General features: G+C 43.5%; 1 protein-coding gene across 8 annotated transcripts in view; it reads right to left on the bottom strand.

Moving 5' to 3' along the window:
* The window catches only part of ITGB4 (integrin subunit beta 4), a 67939-nt gene that overhangs the window by 30870 nt on the left and 15673 nt on the right, over positions 1-21396 (bottom strand). For all 8 annotated transcript variants that reach the window (XM_028716904.2, XM_028716903.2, XM_028716909.2 and 5 more), the window contains exons 2-15: positions 17741-17829; positions 16736-16818; positions 15366-15467; positions 14134-14338; positions 13595-13691; positions 12802-12973; positions 10730-10993; positions 8003-8092; positions 7565-7687; positions 5595-5762; positions 5307-5383; positions 3941-4152; positions 2432-2535; positions 353-451 (exon numbers count right to left, since the gene is read on the bottom strand). In XM_028716904.2, coding sequence (XP_028572737.2) covers positions 353-451; positions 2432-2535; positions 3941-4152; positions 5307-5383; positions 5595-5762; positions 7565-7687; positions 8003-8092; positions 10730-10993; positions 12802-12973; positions 13595-13691; positions 14134-14338; positions 15366-15467; positions 16736-16818; positions 17741-17819 — 1875 coding nt within the window. In that variant the 5' untranslated portion in view covers positions 17820-17829. The remainder of the gene's footprint in view (positions 1-352; positions 452-2431; positions 2536-3940; positions 4153-5306; positions 5384-5594; positions 5763-7564; positions 7688-8002; positions 8093-10729; positions 10994-12801; positions 12974-13594; positions 13692-14133; positions 14339-15365; positions 15468-16735; positions 16819-17740; positions 17830-21396) is intronic.

The raw sequence follows: 21396 nt of genomic DNA, 5'->3' as shown, positions 1-21396 counted from the left end.
TTGAAAATCATAAATAAAAAGTAGAAAAAAGAAAGAAATTCGCTGTTGTAGATAGAGTGTGCTCATCTTTTGCTTGGTCTGGCTTGTAATGGAGATATCATAAGTAAGGGCTGCCAGGGAAGTTCATATTAACAGGGGAAAGCGGGAGCAAGGGAGTGACCATGTGTGGCTACATTTGCAGTGATCTCTATTTGTCAAATATGCATAAGGAAGAGTAAATGTGGTTTTACAAGCACAAATAATAATCTTTCAAATATAGCATAAGAATTGACCCAAAGTCCTAGTCATCGGCTATATAACACTCTAAGCATGCTGACCCCCCTAAAGTCACTGGCTTCATCTAAGAGCTTACCAGGGCATAACTGGTTTCACAGGTGGGTTCAATGTAGAGGGCGGGGTTACTACAGATGCATCTGCCGCATTCACATCTCCCGCGCCCATTACAAAGAATCTGCAAGAGACAAGGGCAAGCACTGAAAGTTCATTTTCAGGTGATACATCATCTTCTATTCTGAAATGGCAAAACCTTACCCAAATTCAGTTGAGGATATATATTTTTCACCACAGCCAAGAGGAAAGTCAAACATGGGGGAAAGAACCCTTTGGAGAGGGCTCTTTACTTACATCTCTTAAGAGTTGGTAAGGATTTTTAAAAGCGTGCGAAGGGTAATAGGGTCTGTATCTTGGGAAGAAGGTGAACTTAAGCAAACAATTCATAATAGCTACATGATGGCCTAGATTACTCAAGAGAGCAGATCAGAGTTTGGACTAAAATGCCTTCGCAGGCTTCCTCATGTGTGTAAAACAAACAGGTTGCATATTCTGAACACTATCTCCGGCTTAACAACTGCCGCAAAAACTGAGAAAATAAGCTAAAAACAGACTTCATACCCGTGCCTTACTTCTCCCTTATTAGTCGAGTTCCCACAGTTCTCAGAGCACAAAAGCAGAGTAGGAAATGGCCTTAGTGGGCAAATCAACAGATGGAGGGTGGATGCAAAGAGGCAACTGAATGGTGCAATTCCCTGGGAGTTTGGTGAACAATCCAAGCCACAGAAGGTGAGTAAACTGGGTTATCAAAAGTGAGGGAGTGAGGCATGCTCACCTCCCACCCGTGTCTGGACACTTGTGGGTAAACTTTCCCACTGCCTCTTCTATACAGCATAATGCTGAGCAAATAAACAAAGCAAAACACCACTTCATCCCAGGAAGGGTCGTAGCTCAGTGGTACAGCATCTGCTTTGCATGCAGAAAGTCCTAGGTCTGTGTTATGTATTGTTGTGTTATGTGGTTGCTCAAGAGCGAACAGGCAAGACCCCCACTGGTCTTTTCAAAGGCTTTATGATCAGTGCAAAAACATTCACAGTGCAAGCCGTCTCCATTCCCTGTCTTGCTCAGTCACTAGCAGAATCTGGGAGTAGGCGGTCCTTAAACTTTCCCCAGCAGAGTAGTTTCTTGACCCCCATCCTACGCCTCCCCTCTCTGCATGTAAACCTACCGCGCAGAGAGGGCGTGGGCAAAGGGGGACCTGCCTCCCCCCCCCCCCCCGCTTTGCTCCTGCTCGGTGCTGTGGCTCTCCCTTGCATCCTCCGAGTCCTGCATCCCTTCCCCACTGGAGGCGTGGCTTCCCTCCCCCGTGGAGGAAGTGCTGCTTCTCACGATCTTTGGAGGCTCCCTGTAACCCAACAGCCCTTCCACCTCTCGCCTCTGAGCTGATGGCAGTTCCCTGACAGTCTGACTCAGCATAAGGGAGTTTTCTGTGTCCTACCCCCTCTCTGTGGGTTAAACCACAGAGCCTAGGACTTGCCGATCAGAAGGTCGGCAGTTCGAATCCCCGTGACGGGGTGAGCTCCCGTTGCTCGGTCCCTGCTCCTGCCAACCTAGCAGTTTGAAAGCAAGTCAAAGTGCAAGTAGATAAATAGGTACCACTCCGGCGGGAAGGTAAACGGCGTTTCCGTGCACTGCTCTGGTTCGCCAGAAGCGGCTTAGTCATGCTGGCCACATGACCCGTTAGCTGTACGCCAGCTCCCTCGGCCAGTAAAGCGAGATGAGCACCGCAACCCCAGAGTCGGCCACGACTGGACCTAATGGTCAGGGGTCCCTTTACCCTTTACCTTTACCTACCCCCTCTCTGAAGATGCCTTAAATCCATTAATCAGTCTACCAGCTCAAGTCCATTATTGTCTACTCTGACTGGCAACACCTTGCCCAGGGTCTCGGAAAGAACTTTCCCGAGAGCCTGGAGAAGTGAGGACTTGAATTTGGGAACATCCCAATGCAAAGCATGAGGCCTGCTACATCAACTTTGAAGTCACCCGGCCATCTATTTAAACAGAACTCTCTCTGATCTTCAGGCTGTTGTACATGAAGGAATACAGCTTCCTATCCCCCTTGTTTATCTTTCTAAGAAGGGCAGGGGGGGAAAACTTACCCCACTGCTGGAGATGCAGGTCTCATTGCTTGTGGGACACTCACAGCCAGGGCCTTCCCAACCACTTTCACATGCACACTGACCCATGTAGCAGCGCCCCCGATCTGCATAGAGGAAGGAAACAAGGATAGGGTTTCACAGAACTCAGCCTACACTTACATGGCTGATCTAGCTCAAGATTCACATCTTTGGCAAAGTGCCACAATGCCCATAGTTATGTCAGGAGCTTTTGGGGGTTTGTCGTTGTGTTGTTGTTGTTTTGTATCTTAGATATTTTGTGCTTTTAAAAATTATGAATAAGATGAAAACAATAAAATGTATTGCAATAAATATAAGACCATCTCACACTGTGGCAGCAGGAGCATTATAAGGTGGAAACAAATGTTGACGTCAAATAAAGGTCTGTACAGTACAGTAATGTGAAATTAAGGAGGGAAGTCCTAACATTTTTATCTATTGAAAGATCACAATTTTGGGTCAGTCATTAAGTGAGTACTGTTGAAAAACAGCTACACAACAAGGCCATGGAAGATGTATATACAACAGGGGAGAGAAAATCTGTGTAGTGAAGCATTTAAGGGTGTCTTTATCCAAATGTGGTAGAAGTGCAAACCATTCAGAAGCTTTAAATGACTATAATCAAGACAAAGAAGTGGGGAATGTTAAGCTACTGTGTTTTCTACTTGATGGATTCATCGAGTATGCCTCCAACATTTTATAAAGGTTGATGCAGAAAGACAACAACATGGTCTTGTTTGCTGCAATAAGAAAGGCCAAGTACTGGAAAGGGAAAGGTGAACCAGAGAACCCACAGTATGTTTCTATTCAAACTGCAGTCCTAACCACACATACTTGGGACTTAACTTCAGAGTACTTGGCATTCAGACATAGTTTTTAGGAAACCACTAATGCTCAGGTCAACATCAACCTGACCTTGGCTGCAGTCAGACACAGTGAATGCAGGGAATCTGTTTAAAACACAGGATTTTCCCCACACTGTCACTGGGCTAATCTCTACAGAAATGGATCACGAAAACACCTTTTGTTTTCCCTTCACTTGAGAGTGTAACTGATGCCCTCTAGAGGCTTTCAAAGAGAAGATGACAGATCTATGACCAACCCTAAAGGCTTTTCTTGGCATTAGCTGTACAAGCCTAGGGGGATTCAAAGGCAAAGAATATGAGGAAGGTGTGATAGCCTGCAGAAAAACTCAAACACCATAAGCTTTATAACTGGGGCAATAGGTTTGGGGAGGCTCTTCTGTTCAGTCATTAACACAATAGTGAATCCTCTATAATCTATGATCTAGTTGTGGTGTGATTTCACAAGCATCTGAGAATGACAGTTTACGGTGCAATGCTAACTGTGCCTGCTAAGGTCTATCGGATTCAAGGGAGCTTACTCTCAGGTAAATGGATTCAGGTGTGTAGCCTTAGCCTGCAGCAGAAAGTTGTAACCACCTGAGGGCAGACCTGAAGCCTGGTCACTGCTCCAGAAGGCCTCACTCACCGTTGCAGAGGAATCCGGAACTGCGGGGACACTGCAAATTGTCAAATTCACAAAAGCGGCCTTCAAAACGCTGGGTCCGACCTTCAGAATAGCACTCGCATTGCCCACAGAGGCATTCACCTTGCCCTGAGCAGGGCTCTGTATCCCCTGGTCGTACGCAGGCTGCATCGTCAGTAGAGGAGGTGGTAGAGCAGTTACACGTAGCTCCCCGCCTGTCAAGGAGAAAGGAAGTCAAGACAAAGACTGAGAAAGGCCATCAAACGTCTGACATCTTGCTTAGAAGGCATGGTGCAAAGAAATGATAATAATTGGCCACAGCTCAACCTTTCTTTGCCATGAAGCGACTATTGAGAGGTGAAAGTGTGGCTCAGAGAAAAGCAGACAGCATGAGTTCAACATATATTTCCTGCCTCCTATTTGTAGTTGATTTGGAAGGGAAGAGAGGGGTCAGGAAAGTGACGCTTGAGAGGTGGGATTTGGGCACACAGTTTTCGAGTCTGATTTTCTCTCTCTCCCTGTGCCTGCTTCACAGGGGAGGGAAAGGGAGGGCTCCTTGTGTTGCCCTCTGCTCCCAGGGATACTCCCAGCAGCAGAAGCAAGGTTGCACATGATAACCACGTCCCTTGCTAGATTGCTGGAGTTTGGGGGTAGTAGGTTATTCAGAAACTCAACATTTAACAACTAAGTGGGGTGTGGGTGTCTAACATCAGTAGGGAACCTCTCCTACCCTATACTGCTCCCTTTTCAGACTCCCAGGGCATCCATGGGGGACGGGGGGCGGGACCCACTCTACTAAAGTTTAATACTAAAAGTGGGAGTATTATCCAGAAACATAGTATAATAAATAGAAAAATGTGAACATTATCAATAAGCAAATTATTTTGAAGTGGTTTCCTGAACAGGATATTCCTAAGGCACCAATTACCACATAATCAGTCAATCAGGTCTCTGTATGCAATAAGCAGGTTTACTGGGTAGGTTTACACGTAACGTTGAAGCATGGTTACCATTAACCAAGATTTATAAAACAACAATAAACCAGTAGTTTATTGTCCAGTAGTTTGGAGGATGAATTGGTTGGGATAGGTTACAGTAGTTTGGAGGATGAATTGTTTGGGTTAGGTTGCTGGTCCCACAATTTTTTTATTTATTTATTGCTGCTACACTGCTGAATTTTATTGATATCTGATGTTTTTGTGTTTTATTTTATACAGTTGTCCTTATGCTTGTTATTCGAAGCTGCACTGTGTTCCAGATTGGAGGAAGGGCAGGGTACAAATAAATCAATCAATCAACTGATATTTTCTGCTGAAGGAAACAGAAAACACACACCCCACTTAATAAAAAATAAGGATGAGGTATTTACCAGCCTGCATTGCAAATACACTCTCCACAGGCGAAGTTCCCCCTGAAATTGCACCTAGGTGATAGGACTTCCTGTTGCTGCAAAGTACAAGAGAAGAGATGTTACTGAACTTTATTCTAGGGGAATCAGATTTAGTCACGTGTCCTTCAGAGAATAAATAATGGTAGCCTCTAGTTTTGCTTCTATATGCAAACCTAAATTGCTCATGCAAGAGTCAGGCTTCCTATAACATTAATATCTAGAGCCATTCTTGGGGTAGGACAACCAAAAAGGAGAACAAAGAAGTACCAGTTCACAGGGGCAGGCGTCACAAATGACTGAGGCTGCTACTTCCACGTTGTTACCGAAAGAGGAGGGCTTAATGTGGAAAACGCCATCCCGATCTTTCTCCGGGAGACTGCAGACATGCTTGTCACCCACTTGCTCATGAGCTTTCACACGTACTTTGAATCTGCCCTAGATGGAAGAGAGAAGTCCTGTTCATTTGCTGGATTGATCCAAAGAGAGAAAGACAAGAGAGATATGCCACTTTAAACAGCAACCTGGAAGGTGAACGGCTAGGCACAAGGCTGAAGACGTAGAAACAAGGAAACGGATATTGCTAACTTGCTTCTGAGATGGGTAAGAAGTGTATGTTCCCGATGCTGCACCACACTGGCTGGCAGCATCCCCCCCCCCATGTATAAGTAGCTGGGTGGGATGGAGATACAACCAGAAAACCTACACAACATGGTGGTGGTCTGGGATATGGGGCCCTGCTCTTCCTGTCCTGAACAGTTATTGTTAATGGCTGCTTCCAGATGGTACTACCTAATCATTGCTCTCAAGTTCTGAACTAAAAGTGAATTGCAATTGACTTTCCACACTAGTAGGAGTATTGCGCTTCTGTGTGAGTCTTACTTTGTCCTGCCCATCCTATCAGGTGTGACGTAGCCCATTTGAAGGTCAGCAACACACATTCGCTATTCATTCATTCAGTTTATATCCTGCCCTTCCTCCGGAGGGAAACCAGGGCAGCTTGTGGTGAGTGGCTTTTTCTTTAATCCTGTTTTCAAAATCAATCTTTTTATTAGCAGTAAAACACTTTCCTGCCTTTTTTTCTGAAATGGAGGAATAACTCTTAACACAGTCATGCTATGTTGTCGCTGCTGCTTGTCTTACAGTGCTATAACAGTTTAATGCAATTTGTATTCTGAACTTAAAAATGGAAAGCGTAATGCTGGTGGTCAACAAAAGAGGTTTAAAGACTCTCTCAAGACAAATCTTTAAAAATGAAGTATAAACACCGACAACTGGGAAACACTGGCCTGTGAGTGCTCCAACTGGAGAACAGCCTTTACAAAAGGTGTTGTGGACTTTGAAGACGCTCAAACTCATGATGAAAGAAAGAAACGTGCTAAGAGGAAGGCACATTTGCCAAACCCTAACCATGATCAACTCGCACCCGAAAACCTATGTCCCTGATGTGGAAGGATGTGTGGATCCAGAATTGGCCTCCACAGTCACATATGGACTCATTGTGAAGACTGTGTTCATGGAAGACAATCTTACTCGGCTATGAGGCTATGAGTCAAAGCAGCAGCAGCAACAACATGTTTTTAGCAACCTGGTTAATGATTGTTACCAGAAAGGGATGGATGGATAGATATCATCATGACATTATAACATTGTACAGCTATACTTCTTTATTTAAAAAAAGGAAAGTATTTTAGTGCTAATTAAAAGTTTGATTTAATAAAACACACATAAATGGGGTCCTAAAATGGCAGCAACCACTTATGATGAATACGTGTTGAATATGTGTTTCATCCATGTCAAAACGCCACCATTTACAAACAATTAGTAGCTCTAAAGCCATTTGTATCTATGGAGACTGCTCTACTCTTCCATTCTTCTGGAAATAATTGGACTCAGTGCCATCATCTGAATGCCCAGGTCAGGGATGGTGCATCACATTTTGCCATTTGAGGCAAAACAGGAAGTGCTGCCATGCTCTGCTGCCGCCGCCACCAACACTGCCATATTTGCTGCTCCTTACACCTGCTCTACCCACCCTACCACTGCTGCTACTGGCAGAGAAGCAGTGCTGGCATCAGAACGGCTTTCATGTGAGTTCTTGCCAATTTTGGGGGAGATCACGCTTAAAATCGGTGCCAATGCTGTCACTTCACCACTGGGCTAATGGCTGGGCCGGCCCTGGCCCTGTCAAGAGTGAGTGAATGAGGAAGACAGAAATACAAAGGGGAGGTAGGCCTTACCACTTCACCACGGACAATATTGAATGAGCCAGACTCTGTCTTTTCATACATCTCAGATGTTATTTCTGTTTTCATGGCTTTTGGGGTGCCAAAAGCTCGGATGTCCATCTTGGAACTAATACGCTGGGAAAGGCAGGGAGGGAGTAAATTAATAAAACTGAAACATACCAAATTCAGAGGTTCCCCCTAGATTATAATAATAGGATTTGCACATTATAACGTCCAACCATGTCCACAGAGGATGGCTCTATTAATTTGCTCTTTGAGTCGTATTGTTACCACAAAATTCAGTGAAGTACAAATGTCAAAGGCTAGCTGTGTTTTGGTTCACATATTGATTTGAGAAGTGAAAATTATGCAGTTTCTCATTAAAATGCACACATAATTGAATTTCTTTTCCATTCCTAGATAGGACAGATTCCTGATGTTGCCTCTTACATTGTAAGCCGTACGAATCAAGTCCACAATATTAGAGGAATCTTCTTGCAGCCTCCCAATTTCAGAAATTGGGAAATATGTGTGCAGTTTCTATTAAAAAAGAAAAGGCAGTGAATTAGTTAAATATTTAAGTTCTGTTACAACCTTAAATGGACAACAGAGAAAGCAACGTAGTTAAGTACCTTGTTATACACAGTAACTGAGCATATACCTTTATCTTACTATTGTAGTTGAATTTTTGCTGCTGAGAAACACTAGACACAGGGCACAACAACAAAACAAATACCGGTATTAGCTGTGGTGTTTTCCCATTGATTTCAACAGGATGCAGTTATGATTAATTTTCACTGGGTTGGGTCTCTACAATGGAATGTGCATTTCAAAGACAGTAGCAAAACCTCTTGTTATGAAAGGATGGTTCTATCCTGTACCCATTCTAACCCATCTCAAAGAGGCCATTCTGATTAATGGCCTCCCTAGCTGATATTAATGAACAGGTGGAGAAAAGGGGCTTTGTGGGCAGAGGCTAGTTGTTTGGGATAGGACATGAAAGGCTTTATCAGTCACCACCAGTACAGTGAAGCGAGCATGGAAGCTAGTATGCAGCCAGTGCAACTGTCATAATACCAACTGAAGATGCTACCCACACCGGCCAATGCACTCTTTTAGCTGCAGCATCTAAGCAATTATCCTGGGGAGCCTCATGCCAGTAGGTCAAGCCAACACTCAGTGAAGTCCAATGAAGGTTGAGAATCTTAGGGCCAAAGCACACATTATGCCATGAGGATCCAGGACTGCTCTTCCATTGGTCTTTTAAACAGACACACAGCAGTATGTGCATGTGCTAATTTAATTAGGAAAGTGGTGTGAAGGCTGGGACATTAAACCCTATCCGCTGCCCAACACCCTCAAGCTGTGAGTTGCTTTTCAAGAGGAAAACACAAATCTGTATCACGCATCTGAAATTTCCCCCCATGGAACAAATAGCAGCTTAGCAGGGGCTTTAGACTGGGAACATGGCCTGGAAGGAAGGAGTTAAAATACCCTCATTCTCTGTGCATCTTTAATTGAAAAATAAAGATTAAATTATCCATGGCATAGAGAAAGTAGATAGAGAAAAAATATTCTTAGGGCCAAGCTAACTGTGATGTTAATTGCATAAATGCAATTAATGTACCTGCTTTTTATTACGGAAACTGTAGCCGAGGAGGAGCCTGAGCAGCCTCAAGACCATGGGGGCTGGGGAGAAAGGGAAAGTTTAACTCTTTCTGTTCTGACTACAATCCTCAAAGCCATCTCTTGGAAACTGCAATGTGCATTTCAGTGGGACCAATGGGAACTTGCTTTGAAATGAAAATAGCAGCTTTGGAGAGGCTATTTTTGCCAGGATCATGGCAGGAAGAGAAATATTTAAATCCTCCCCTCTCCATCCTCATAGCGTTCCCCAGGACTGCTATTCTCATAACAATCAGCATGCAAGTTAATTTCCTTTGCAAAGTTGACATGTCTAGTTTGGCCCTCAAACCCCTATCCTTCTAGGACTTAGATTTAAGATAAAGCATTTGTTCACTCTAATGTGGGGATGGGGAAACTTAAAGCCCCTTCAGATGTTGCTGAACTATAACTCCCATCAGCCCTAGCAACGAGCAATCGTGGTCAATGGTTAGGGATCAATGGTTTAGGAACTTCTGGGAGGAGCAACTTCTGGGGAGGCGCTAATGTTCTCCACACCTGCAGGTTAGCTTCCTGGAAACATCTGGCTGATCACTGAAGGAAACATGATGCTAGCTTAAGGTTACCAGATTTTTTTCAATGAATCCAGGGACACTTTTCAACTTCAATGGATTTTGTATGGGGACTGATTTGTAAATCCGGGGACTGTCCCTGGGAAACGGGGATGTCTGGTAACCTTAGGCTAACTAAGATGGACCTTCGGTCTGATCCAGTAGGGCTTGTTCTATATTCTTCAAAAAAACTTATCAGATAATCAGTCATGGATTTCTTGGAGTAACATGTAGCTTGGTCCATTTGCGGATGGAAATCTGTTGTGTGAAACAAAAGATATCCTGGTCTGATTCCTGACTGGGATTATCCAACTAACCACTGGGTGTCCCCACTGGATTACAAAAACAGATTGCACAGCTGCTTTGAAATAGGCTATGTTCTTGTTTCTGCTGTTACCAAGTTGTTGGGTGAGAAAATATGCAGTACCTGAAGGTAATCTGATTCCTACACATTACCCATATATTCCTATGAGAATATATTGTAGTGTTTCACAGAGAAGAAAGTGAACAGCAGAATAACATTTCTAGGATGAGGAACATATGAAAGAAAACACTCGAAGCACATTTGGACATATACTAGAGAAAACAGTGAAAACCCACAATATCTCCACTTCAATGTGAAAACTAAGGAGATGCTGAAAAAATGAAAAAAGCTCATCTGCTGAAGGATTCTTGGATAACTTTCAAAGTGTATTTCCCAAACAACAATGACTGATGGCCTCCTTTCCCTAGTCAGATCATGTAGCCCTTTTGCTGCTGGAGGAGGAGAGCAGAGCTTTTTGTCCAGCAGTAAATGCCTAAACTGGCTTCCTTGTAAGGTCATTGTCTGCACGCAATGGTGGCCAGTGTCATCTGCAAGTGGCTTAAAAACACACCTCTCAGTTTCTCCTCTGACACCATCCAAGCACCCAACACCCACTGTCTTCCCAGTGTCATTTTTCACCTCATAGTAATCGTAAGAGTGGTTGGTGACAGCAAATATGGGGATGATATTGCTCTGCCTCAGCAGTTTCACAAGTGCGGGTACGGAGGGGTAATCCTGCTTTGTGTCAAAGGTGTAACTTCCTGTCCTGTTCAGGTGGCAGTATCCATCATTCCTCCTCATAATTCCTGCAAGGACATTGGCACCGTCAGCTTCATAATGGAAGGCAGACTCGGTGGAGAACACCAGGAGGTGAGTGCTGTCTTCCCGCCAGCCAATCTGGTCCTGTGGCCAAAGAGAAAAACAAAAGGGTGTAGATTCAACATTGTGGAGGGATTTAATTTACTCAGAATGGTGAAGCTGGTTCCCCAAAAACAGGTTGAGGAGAGTGCTGTGGACATTCACACCATGGCAGAAGTTTCTGTGGCAACCCCTTCTCTAGGTACATCAATAAAGCTTGCAGTCACTGGGTGTCACTTCCAACTGCAGACCAGTCCAAGGTTAGCTGAGAGGTCTGGAAACTTCATCAATTGTTTTTGTGCTGATGTTGACAGTGTCTGGTCACTTCTCTCTTATCTTGTCGCCTCAGCTCTTATCTCTTAACTATTGACAAGGTATAGCTCCCTGAATTCACCATGTGTTCTGCTTCCATTCTAAAGCACTTCTGGTATTTATTTACAGTGGTACCTCAGGTTACATATGCTTCAGGTTACATATGCTTCAGGTTACAGACTCCGCTAACCCAGAAATAGTGCTTCAGGTTAAGAACTTTGCTTCGGGATGAGTACAGAAATCGTGCTCCTGCGGTGCAGCAGCAGCGGGAGGCCCCATTAGCTAAAGTGGTGCTTTAGGTTAAGAACAGTTTCAGGTTAAGAACGGACCTCCGGAACGAAATAAGTACTTAACCCGAGGTACCACTGTATTTTTAACCTTCATATGTCTTTCAGCTGCTAATCAAACGGTTATCTCTATCTTTATGCATACAGCACATTTCTCACAAGTTTGTACCTAAAGTGGTTTACAACACAATAGCAGTTGAAAAACAATAACCATAGTACATAATTAAAACACCATTTACACTAAAGTAACAATTCAATAATAATTATTATTTAATAACAATTATTATTATTAACAATTATTTGATAATTATCATTGTTAAGCAATAATTAAACATTTTTAAAATTATATCTTCAAAACATTTCCAGAAAATAAAACATAAAATACACCTAGAATCCCAGGTGTGTAACCTGACAGGTCTGTTACACCTGGGAGGGACTTATTCAGTCTACATTCTCTATCTTGGAAAAAGAGTCTACAAGCTGACCTCATGGCTACTTCATCAGTCTAATTTTTATAAGTTTTGGTTTTTCATTTTTCCTCATTCATCTCTCACTGTCCGCTTGATGAAAAGTTCTAGAGAACTCGCCACACTGTTGTGGGTCCCAATAAAGCTCCAGCTGAACTACAAATTTTGGAGTTTATTTAAATTGTAATGTTCTAACTCTAGCTATGGCTTGATAACAGCTAGGTAAAGGTAAAGGTACCCCTGCCCATACGGGCCAGTCTTGACAGACTCTGGGGTTGTGCGCTCATCTCACTCTAGAGGCCGGGAGCCAGCGCTGTCCGCAGACACTTCCGGGTCACCTGGCCAGCATGACAAAGCTGCTCTGGCGAGCCAGAGCCGCACACGGAAACGCCGTTTACCTTCCCGCTAGTAAGCGGTCCCTATTTATCTACTTGCACCCGGGGGTGCTTTCGAACTGCTAGGTTGGCAGGCGCTGGGACCGAGCAACGGGAGCGCACCCCGCCGCGGGGATTCGAACCGCCGACCATGCGATCGGCAAGTCCTAGGCGCTGAGGTTTTACCCACAGCGCCACCCGCGTCCCTTGATAACAGCTAGTCCATTCTAAAACTCAGCCAGGTTCTAGCAAGACACAAGCATTACCATGCGCTGATAATTGAAGCAAAGCTTTGGCCTAAATATTCTCATTGATCTCACAGCTTGATGAGGGGCTAAGAAGGCCCATATCCATCTTACACTCAGTTCATTGTTTTATCTATCTATGCCTTCTTCAGCGACCTCTTGGCTCACCTTGCAAACAGCCGTTTGTAATATGGCATCAAATCCACCTTCTGGGGCATCCAAGTTCCCTGATATTTGCTCCATCATTAACTCTTGGCTGAATTTATTGATATCATGGGTTAGGCGGATGACATTCTTAAAGGAGAAGGGTGGGTCAGCACCAGTCCAAGGCTCACGGAGTCTAAATGTAAAAAGAATAGCAAAGGCTTTATAATCAAATACCAGCAAGTTGATATCAGAAACACCTCCTCTGTATCTTGTAGGGAAAGACCTCGGTCATCTGCCATACAGTTTAATAAAATTAATTATAGAAGAACAGTCATGTGTTGTGAGCTGAAACAGCAAAAATAAAATTAAAAATAAAAATTAACAAATGAGTTGTGACCAAAATGTTCTTAGGCATAAGTTGATTTCATCAGATGCAGGAAGAAACCGACTGTTTTCCTTCGTTTTGGAGGAAAGATGGGATATAAATGTAATCCCCCTGTTTATATTTGGGGTGCACAACTGTTTTGCAAAATAAGTTTAAAAATGAAAGAACACATATTAAAAACAGATATTCATCATGAGTCAGTCAACTGACATACACAAGATTCAGCCATGAATGGATATGATGAAGTAAGACAGCACGGTTTGGAGAAGGGGCATAGTCATAGGTATTAGAAACAGGCTAGCTTAAGCTACAAGGCTTATTCACTTTATATCTTTCACACCCACCCACTAAAAACAACCAAGAAGGCAGCTATGGATCCTAAATAGTTAATTCACAAATATATCCCCTGGGTGCACCACCTTCACTTACCTCTCAGGCCTCATATCTGTCTGTGGGGCTGTAACTTTATCCACAAACTTGCCAAAGCCAATAGTATAATCACTGGTTAGCTGAGTCAAAAAATTTGCTGGCAGGAAGAAAGTGGGAAAGGAGCAAGTAAGTGAAGATGTCCTGGCACACTTAGATTAAAGCTGCAATCCTAACCATGTCTGCTCAGAAATAAATCCTGTTGAATTAGATGGGGGTTGCTCCCAGGTAAGTGGGGTTAGAATTGCAGTCTTAGTCCTCTGCTTGAAACATACTTTTCCACAATGTAGTCCGATTACATAATACACTTCCATTGCACCTGAGGGCAGCAGGCTAGTTTGGGGCTTCAAAAGAGGTTCTATGGTGCGTGCGCACACCTTTGTCCCCCAACAAAGGGAAAAGGATGCCCCGCTCCTCAGGATCTGCTGCCTGAGATGGTTGCCTCATTCAGCCTAATGGTAGGGCCAGCCCTGTCTTTTGCCAAGTGCACTCAGACGTTGCAGACCGCTGTTTCCCACAGCTGATAAGTTTTTAATTCTCACCCAGTTGTTGGCCCATTGTTTTAAGGTTGTCCAAGTCGTCACGCATGGAATAGGAAAAGTCCATGAGAATGTAGAGGTCCACAGGAGATTCACTGGGCTCAAACACATCCACATCAAAGCTAGCTTCCTCACCAGCTCTCAGCTTCATTGCTATGTTCTGCGGGGATACTTGTGTTTTCTTCAGAGATGTATCAATCTTAAATTCCTGCCAGAGGAGACACCAGTAATCCTCAGAAGATTTAGCAGTCATGTTGCATTTTTGGTTTTAACAAGAGATCAGAGAGGGAGAGAGCTGATTCGTGACAAATAAGAGATTAACTAAATTTACAATGCTTCTACCCTATAAGTATGTAAAACAGGTAAAGGTAAAGAACCCCTGAATGGTTAAGGTGTCACCAGGCAAAGGTGACTATGAGGTGCGGCACTCATTTTGCTTCAGGTCGAGGGAGCCGGCGTCCGTCCACAGACATCTTTCCAGGTCATGTGGCCAGCACAACTAAACTGCTTCTGGTGCAACGGAACACAGTGATGGAAGCCAGAGTGTATAGAAACGTCATTTATATGTATGTACAAGATGTCTGGACCAATTATGTAACCCTCCCCTTAAGCCTATTGACTTAGAAAAAGAAGTTAGGGAGGCTGTCCAAGCAAACTCGGCTTTTGGCAATTCTAGACAGTGATTCAGGTGTGTGGAATTGTTTTATTATGTCTGTAGCCCATCACCTTACCAACAAAGGTCCCTATAGTTAAAGCTATGGTTTTCCCAATAGTGATGTATGGAAGTGAGAGCTGGACCATAAAGAAGGCTTTTCGCTGAAGAATTTATGCTTTTGAATTATGGTGCTGGAGGAGACACTTGAGAGTCCCATGGACTGCAAGAAGATCAAACCTATCCATACTGAAGGAAATCAGCCCTGAGTGCTTACTGGAAGGACAAATCCTGAAGCTGAGGCTCCAATACTTTGGCCACCTCATGAGAAGAGAAGACTCCCTGGAAAAGACCCTGATGTTGGGAAAGATGGAGGGCACAAGGAGAAGGGGACGACAGAGGACGAGATGGTTGGACAGTGTTCTCGAAGCTACCAGCATGAGTTTGACCAAACTGCAAGAGGCAGTGGAAGACTGGAGTGCCTGGCGTGCTCTGGTCCATGGGGTCACAAAGAGTCGGACACAACTAAATGACTAAACAACAATAACAAATCCCATCTTTACATGACTTCCTCTCCACTCACCGATTTTGTTAGCATCTCTCCTTCCATGAAGACTATGCTGGTCTGACTGCAGCCGTATCTTAATAGGTTGTCTTTGAAATCGCAGCGGGACTCTTTGTAGTTCTAGGGCAAAAGAAATTGTATAACAATGACACACACATTTAGAAAACACATGCTATTCTCTATTTTTAAGCATTTACCTTACTATCTGCCTCCATGTTAGACTGAGGGTAGGATGTAGTGGTCCCATGAGAAATTCCTACGTCTACCTGTAACTGCAACTTAAGAGAGGTAGGTTTGCAACAGTGTGAAGAGAGTACAGTCGTTCCTTGGTTCTCGAACAGAATGCGTTCCAGGAGTCCGTTCAATTCCCGGAACCCTTCGGAAACAAAGGCACGGCATCCTGCAGGCAATTGGAAGCTGTGGAAGCTGCGCCTGATGTTTGGCTTCCAAAAATTGTTTGAAAACTGGAACACTCATTTCCAGGTTTCGATTGATCGGGAGCAGATTTGTTCAGGAGCCAAGGCGTTTGAGATCCAAGGTATGATTGTAAATCCAAGTTTTTGCTCTCCATCCTTACTCTATATGACACTAACATACCACCTGGCTACAACCTGGAACATCAGAGCTGGAAAGTTTACATCATCTCTCTCACACAGTGCTTTTAAATGGGGGGGGGGCAATTCTGCTACCAATTACTGAGGCACTAATCAGTCTTCCCCAACCTTTGATCTTCAAATGTTGTTGGAATACAATCCACATCAACCTTAACCCTTGATCCTGTGGCTGGGGATGCTAGACACTGGGGAAGACTACACTCAAGTAATTTACACACACTGTATGGACTAACCCTGCAATTTAGTTGTAACATTTGAGGAGTAGCAGTTTAGGCTGTAATCCAAAATCATGTGTACTCAGAAATGAGTCCCACTGAATCTGATAAGGCTTACTCTCAGGTTAACTATGGTGGTTATGATTGCAGCCTTAATGTGCGAATTTAGCCCACTGAAGAGAATTGTGTTTGAAGTGATATGAAACTTCTGTTTGCTCATACACACATACAAATTAGTACTTGATGTTGTAGTTATCAAACGATAAGCATGCGCATGTCAAGGACTCCTTAGAGTGCGTAGAGCAATAATCTATTTAGAAGTGAGAGGGATGAAACTAAACGTTATGCATCCCCATCCAAAGGCATACAGGTACATTAGAGTCGACAGGACCATAAGAGTAGAGGCTCAACACACATCACTTGTGTAATCAGGATTGATATTGTCCAGGAATATAGCACTGGAGGCTGTGAGACTTGTGGCCAAAACTCAGGTGAAATTTGGAGCTTTGAGATGTGTATGCATCAAGACAACAATCCAACAGTTATAAAAAGCTCCTACCTCATCACTGCAAAAAGAGCAGTCCTTGCTCACTTGGATACACTCAGTGCAGCTTTTTGCCCTGGAAGCCACACAACGGTTATCTAGGAGACAAGAGCAACAAGTCAGAAATGCAGGAAACCAGACTGGCCTAGCAATGGAGAAAGAAGGGGACTCTGCCCTAGTCCCATTCTGGCTCTCTTCTCATTTCCTTTGCAGGACACACACAATGTTAGTCAAGAACAAATCTTAATTACAGCTCGTGGTTTGTTAGCAGTGAGACAAACCATGAGCCCAGGTTCAGATGTAATGCTAAGCCAAACCATGACTTAACTCCAGGTACCATGGAAGCAGGAGAAATGGGAGAGGAGTGAGATGGCCAAGATGTTTGCTCCACGCACTTGCAGACTCCCTCATTCACATTTAGCCATAGTTCGGCTTAGTATTATATGTGAACTGGGCCAATGTGAAAACCGTTTCTCAGGGCTTTGGTGCCCTTTGATAAGAAGAATTTCAGGTGAGAAATGCAATACAAGGAGAATACAGATACCAATTTCACCTGCAGAAATAAGCTTGTTTTGTTTTGCAACTGTGGATCTAAATCATAGGTACCAGCCTTCCCTGACCTAGTGCCCTTCAGATGTTTTGGATTACAACCGTTGGCCATGTGATTGGAGATGATGGATTTGGAGTCCAAACCTTATGGAAGGTGTCAGGTTGGGGAAGGCTGGGTTCATGCATTATGTACAATGCCAAAAATAGACTTTTAGCCACTGCCCTGTACTGTCTGCACCATCTATTAAGCCCACTATATTTTGTTGTTTAGAGTAATTATTCTGCCTAGCAATGAGATATACTATGCCTACTCAGTGTTGCTCAGGAAGACAATAATAGATCTTTCCACCGTCTTTCTTGCAGAGCATCAAGACACATCCCACAAAATGGCGCCAATTTGTCTGTCAGTGGTTTGAAAACAATAGCACTGTTTGGTGGTAAAGGGAAATCTAGAATATATGTGGAACTTACTTCTGTTTCCTTGGCTCAAGGTATGAAGCAGTGATAACAGCAACAGCCGAAGCAAAGTCCTTTGTAGTACCTTGTCCATTCTTTTATTCCTGAAATTCAATAGTCAACAGTCAGAGTCACAATCACCAGCATGAGAGCTAGGCAAGCCTAGTCCCAGCCAATAATTCCCTTGTTCCTGTTCTCTTGTATTCAACTATGTTTTAATCAGAGTAAACCCGTTGAAATTAATGGAACTAACTTAGTCATGTTCATTTATTCTAATGGTTGTGCTCCGAGTTAAACTTAGCTGAATACTACCTCTGACTACAGGCAAATTATCCATAAATATTTTGGCAAAATTCCTAAATAACTTTTTCACATAAACAATGTTTTAACATAAAATTCACTAGCCTAACAGGTCATCTAGCTTAGATGACTTCAAAAAAGCTTAGATACCTTCATGGAGGATAGGTCTGTCTACAGGTGAGCTGATCACTTAGGCATCACCAGAAAAAGAAGGAATGTATTGACACAATAGAGGGCAATACAGGACACAGATTTCTATAACATTTGCACAGGACAGTTTCTATGTATAGATGAAGGTTTGTTCTGTGCCTTGTTGCTCATGGTTTGTCTGTAGGATATAAACCACACACTTGGATTTGGATGACGTGCCAAGTCAAACCATGGCTTAGCTCACTGCAGGGAAGCAGCAGTCGGAACAGAGGAGGAGTAAAGTGGCTGCAATCAACTGCAATCTCCTCTCCAGGAGCCTCCATGCTCAAGCATTTGTGTTAAGTCACGGTTTGGCTTAGTGTTACATGTAAACCAGCTCAGTGGGTACCACTTAGATGCAGGGAACAAACAGCAGCAGAGAGCTGCTGTCTTCATGTCCTGTTTGTGAGCTTCCAAGAAACATCTGAGTGACCACTTTTGCAAACAGGATGCTGGAGTAGATTGACCTTTGGTCTGATACAGCAGGAGTCATTATGTTCCTTTTACAACTTTAGTCTATGATTGTTGCAGGTGTTCAATAATCAAGCAATGTGGGTTCAAAGTGGGGCAAAAAACTCTGGTGGTAAAATCTGTGTTTGACTCACCTCCTTCTCACAATTGATCATGCAAAAGACTAGCCGGATTAATACTACTGGTATGTCTGGAGGCGTCTAGAGAGCATTATTCCCTGTTACAAACACAAGTGACCTGGGAATAACCTGAGACAGTCAGCATGCGTATGTGGTTGAAGCAGCATGGAATCTCTTTAAGAGTCTTTACTCAACAACCACAGGTGTCTGCAAGGCTGTCTTTCATCTAAACTATATACGTGTGTGCCAAATAAGTAGCACTTGAATTATCTTACCTGCACATATTGTGTGTGTGTGTTGTTGTAAATATAAAATATGCCCTTTTCCCTTATGGGGTATCCAAGAGCCCATATAGAGTCCTTACATAGGTTCCCTATTGGTAGGAGAAAATAACAGAGGCCAACCAGAGAATATTGAGAAGCAAAGCAGCTAATAAGCTTGATCTTTATTGATCTGTTGCAACAGGGTACTCCCCTCACACGCAGGAGAGGAAGAGGACCCAGAAAGATGGTGTGCAAGACCTTATAAAGACTTTTGAAATTCCCATTCTCTAGATCAAGACCACCCCCAGAAACATTATGCATACATCACAGAAGGGGTGTATCCTAAGACCACCCCTCAGATACATCCCACCTACATCACAAAAATTTAAATGTTGTTTTTCTCCTGTCACAGTTTATCTCCTGTCTGGCAAGTTACTTGATTGGATTGCCTGGGGAGCCTGGCCATTCTTTTGTAGTGGTAATGGTACTTATTTCCTGGGCCAGGTCACAGGCTCACACCTTATTCAAACAGACATATCCTTGAGACAGGATTTGTGAGGAAAGAGACAATGGGGAGGCTTTTCCAGTTTAACCTTGCAGAGAAAGGATTTGGTCAGTTTGGGAATCAAAATGGTTCCAGGTTGGCCTTCCTGTGTTGATCTATGTATGTGCGGTTATGAACATTGCCATATATCTAAGACCATAAAATTCCTATCACATTGTGTGTGTGTGTGTGTGTGTGTGTGTGTGTGTGTATTCCATAATTTATTATGCTATAAATCCCCCCAAAGCATTGCTTACTTGCAAACATCTTTTCACAGGTGTGAAGGGCTAGAAACTGGCTTTTCTTTTTAAATGGAATAAAAGGGTGGATTCCAGGCCCAATACAAAATGGTGCACATGGGACAGTGAGACTACAGAATCACGGGGCCAGTCCACACGAATAATACTATCCATGTGATTATCTCAGACTTGCAAGAAAAGTGCTAATATCAGAGTGTCCACATGGAAGTTGTATGGAGGAATGGTTAAGACTTCTGCAGTGGAGATAATACTTTAAAAAGGAGCTGGGGTGGGTTTAAGGTGATTGTGAAGGCCTATGTAGCACCAACACCTGAAGACTACCATAGACAAATAGGGTTGCCATATTTCAAAAAGTGAAAATCCGGTTGTTGAACTTTTTTTGCAAAACTTTTTTTAAAAAGTGGGTTGCCATACATATGGATTTTCCTGCAGTTTTCAGTGATTTCCACCTGGACACTGTTTCTGACAGCCGGATGTCCAGGAAATTCCATATGGCAGCCTATAAGAGATTTTGCGATTCTTGCTTTTGCAATTGTTGCTTTGAAGTTCAATTGCTGCTAATATTGCTATTTTACATAATCCTTTTGTTTTTAACTTTATCTTTGTTGTTGTTTTTGCTTTAGCTTACTGTTCTTATAAACTACTCCAAATTTTAGAAAAGCATCATCAGCCGTTTTGCAAAGAAGTGGTGGCACTTGATTATGAAGCTACTAAAAGACCAGTCAATGCTAATTCCAAGAGTTTAGGTAAAGGGACCCCTGCCCGTTAGGTCCAGTCGCAGACGACTCTGGGGTTGCAGTGCTCATCTCGCTTTACTGGCCGAGGGAGCTGGTGTACAGCTTCCGGGTCATGTGGCCAGCGTGACTAAGCCGCTTCTGGCGAACCAGAGCAGAGCACGGAAACGCCGTTTACCTTCCCGCTGGAGCGGTAGCTATTTATCTACTTGCACTTTGACATGCATTTGAACTGCTAGGTTGACAGGAGCAGGGACTGAACAACAGGAGCTCACCCCATTGCGGGGATTCGAACCGCCAACCTTCTGATTGGCAAGCCCTAGGCTCAGTGGTTTAGACCACAGCGCCACCAACATCCCAATACCAAGAGTTTATTACTATGTAGTGATTAAAGTAGATTACCTCCCCCGCTCCTGGAATGCTCATATTATACTCTAAGCTCAGTATTGAATGTTGATGAAATATTTTGCTGATGCTCCATGTTTGGTGAGAACCCCATCTGTCTTTGCTCACTTCCATCACAGCTGCTAGACCAAAGAGGCACAGCCAAGTTGGCTTGTAGGAAGCTGGCATGGCTCTAGAAGAGCTAAAAGAAGCTTCAAAAGCAACCCAATATAAAGTCACTGATAATTCATCCTTTCTCTTGGCTGGCTTCTCTGTAAGCACTTCTCTATTTCTGACACTGTGTAAGAGTCAGATTATACAATCAGGGGAATCACAGAAACTCTTCACACAGAAACATAGCATGTCAGGGAAAATGCCACTGCTGAACTCATCTCCTTGACATGCTG

Source organism: Podarcis muralis, chromosome 2 (genome assembly GCF_964188315.1).
Source record: "Podarcis muralis chromosome 2, rPodMur119.hap1.1, whole genome shotgun sequence".
NCBI lineage: Eukaryota > Metazoa > Chordata > Lepidosauria > Squamata > Lacertidae > Podarcis > Podarcis muralis.
Note: the sequence above shows the minus strand (reverse complement) of the source record. Positions and strands in the feature narration are given on the sequence as shown.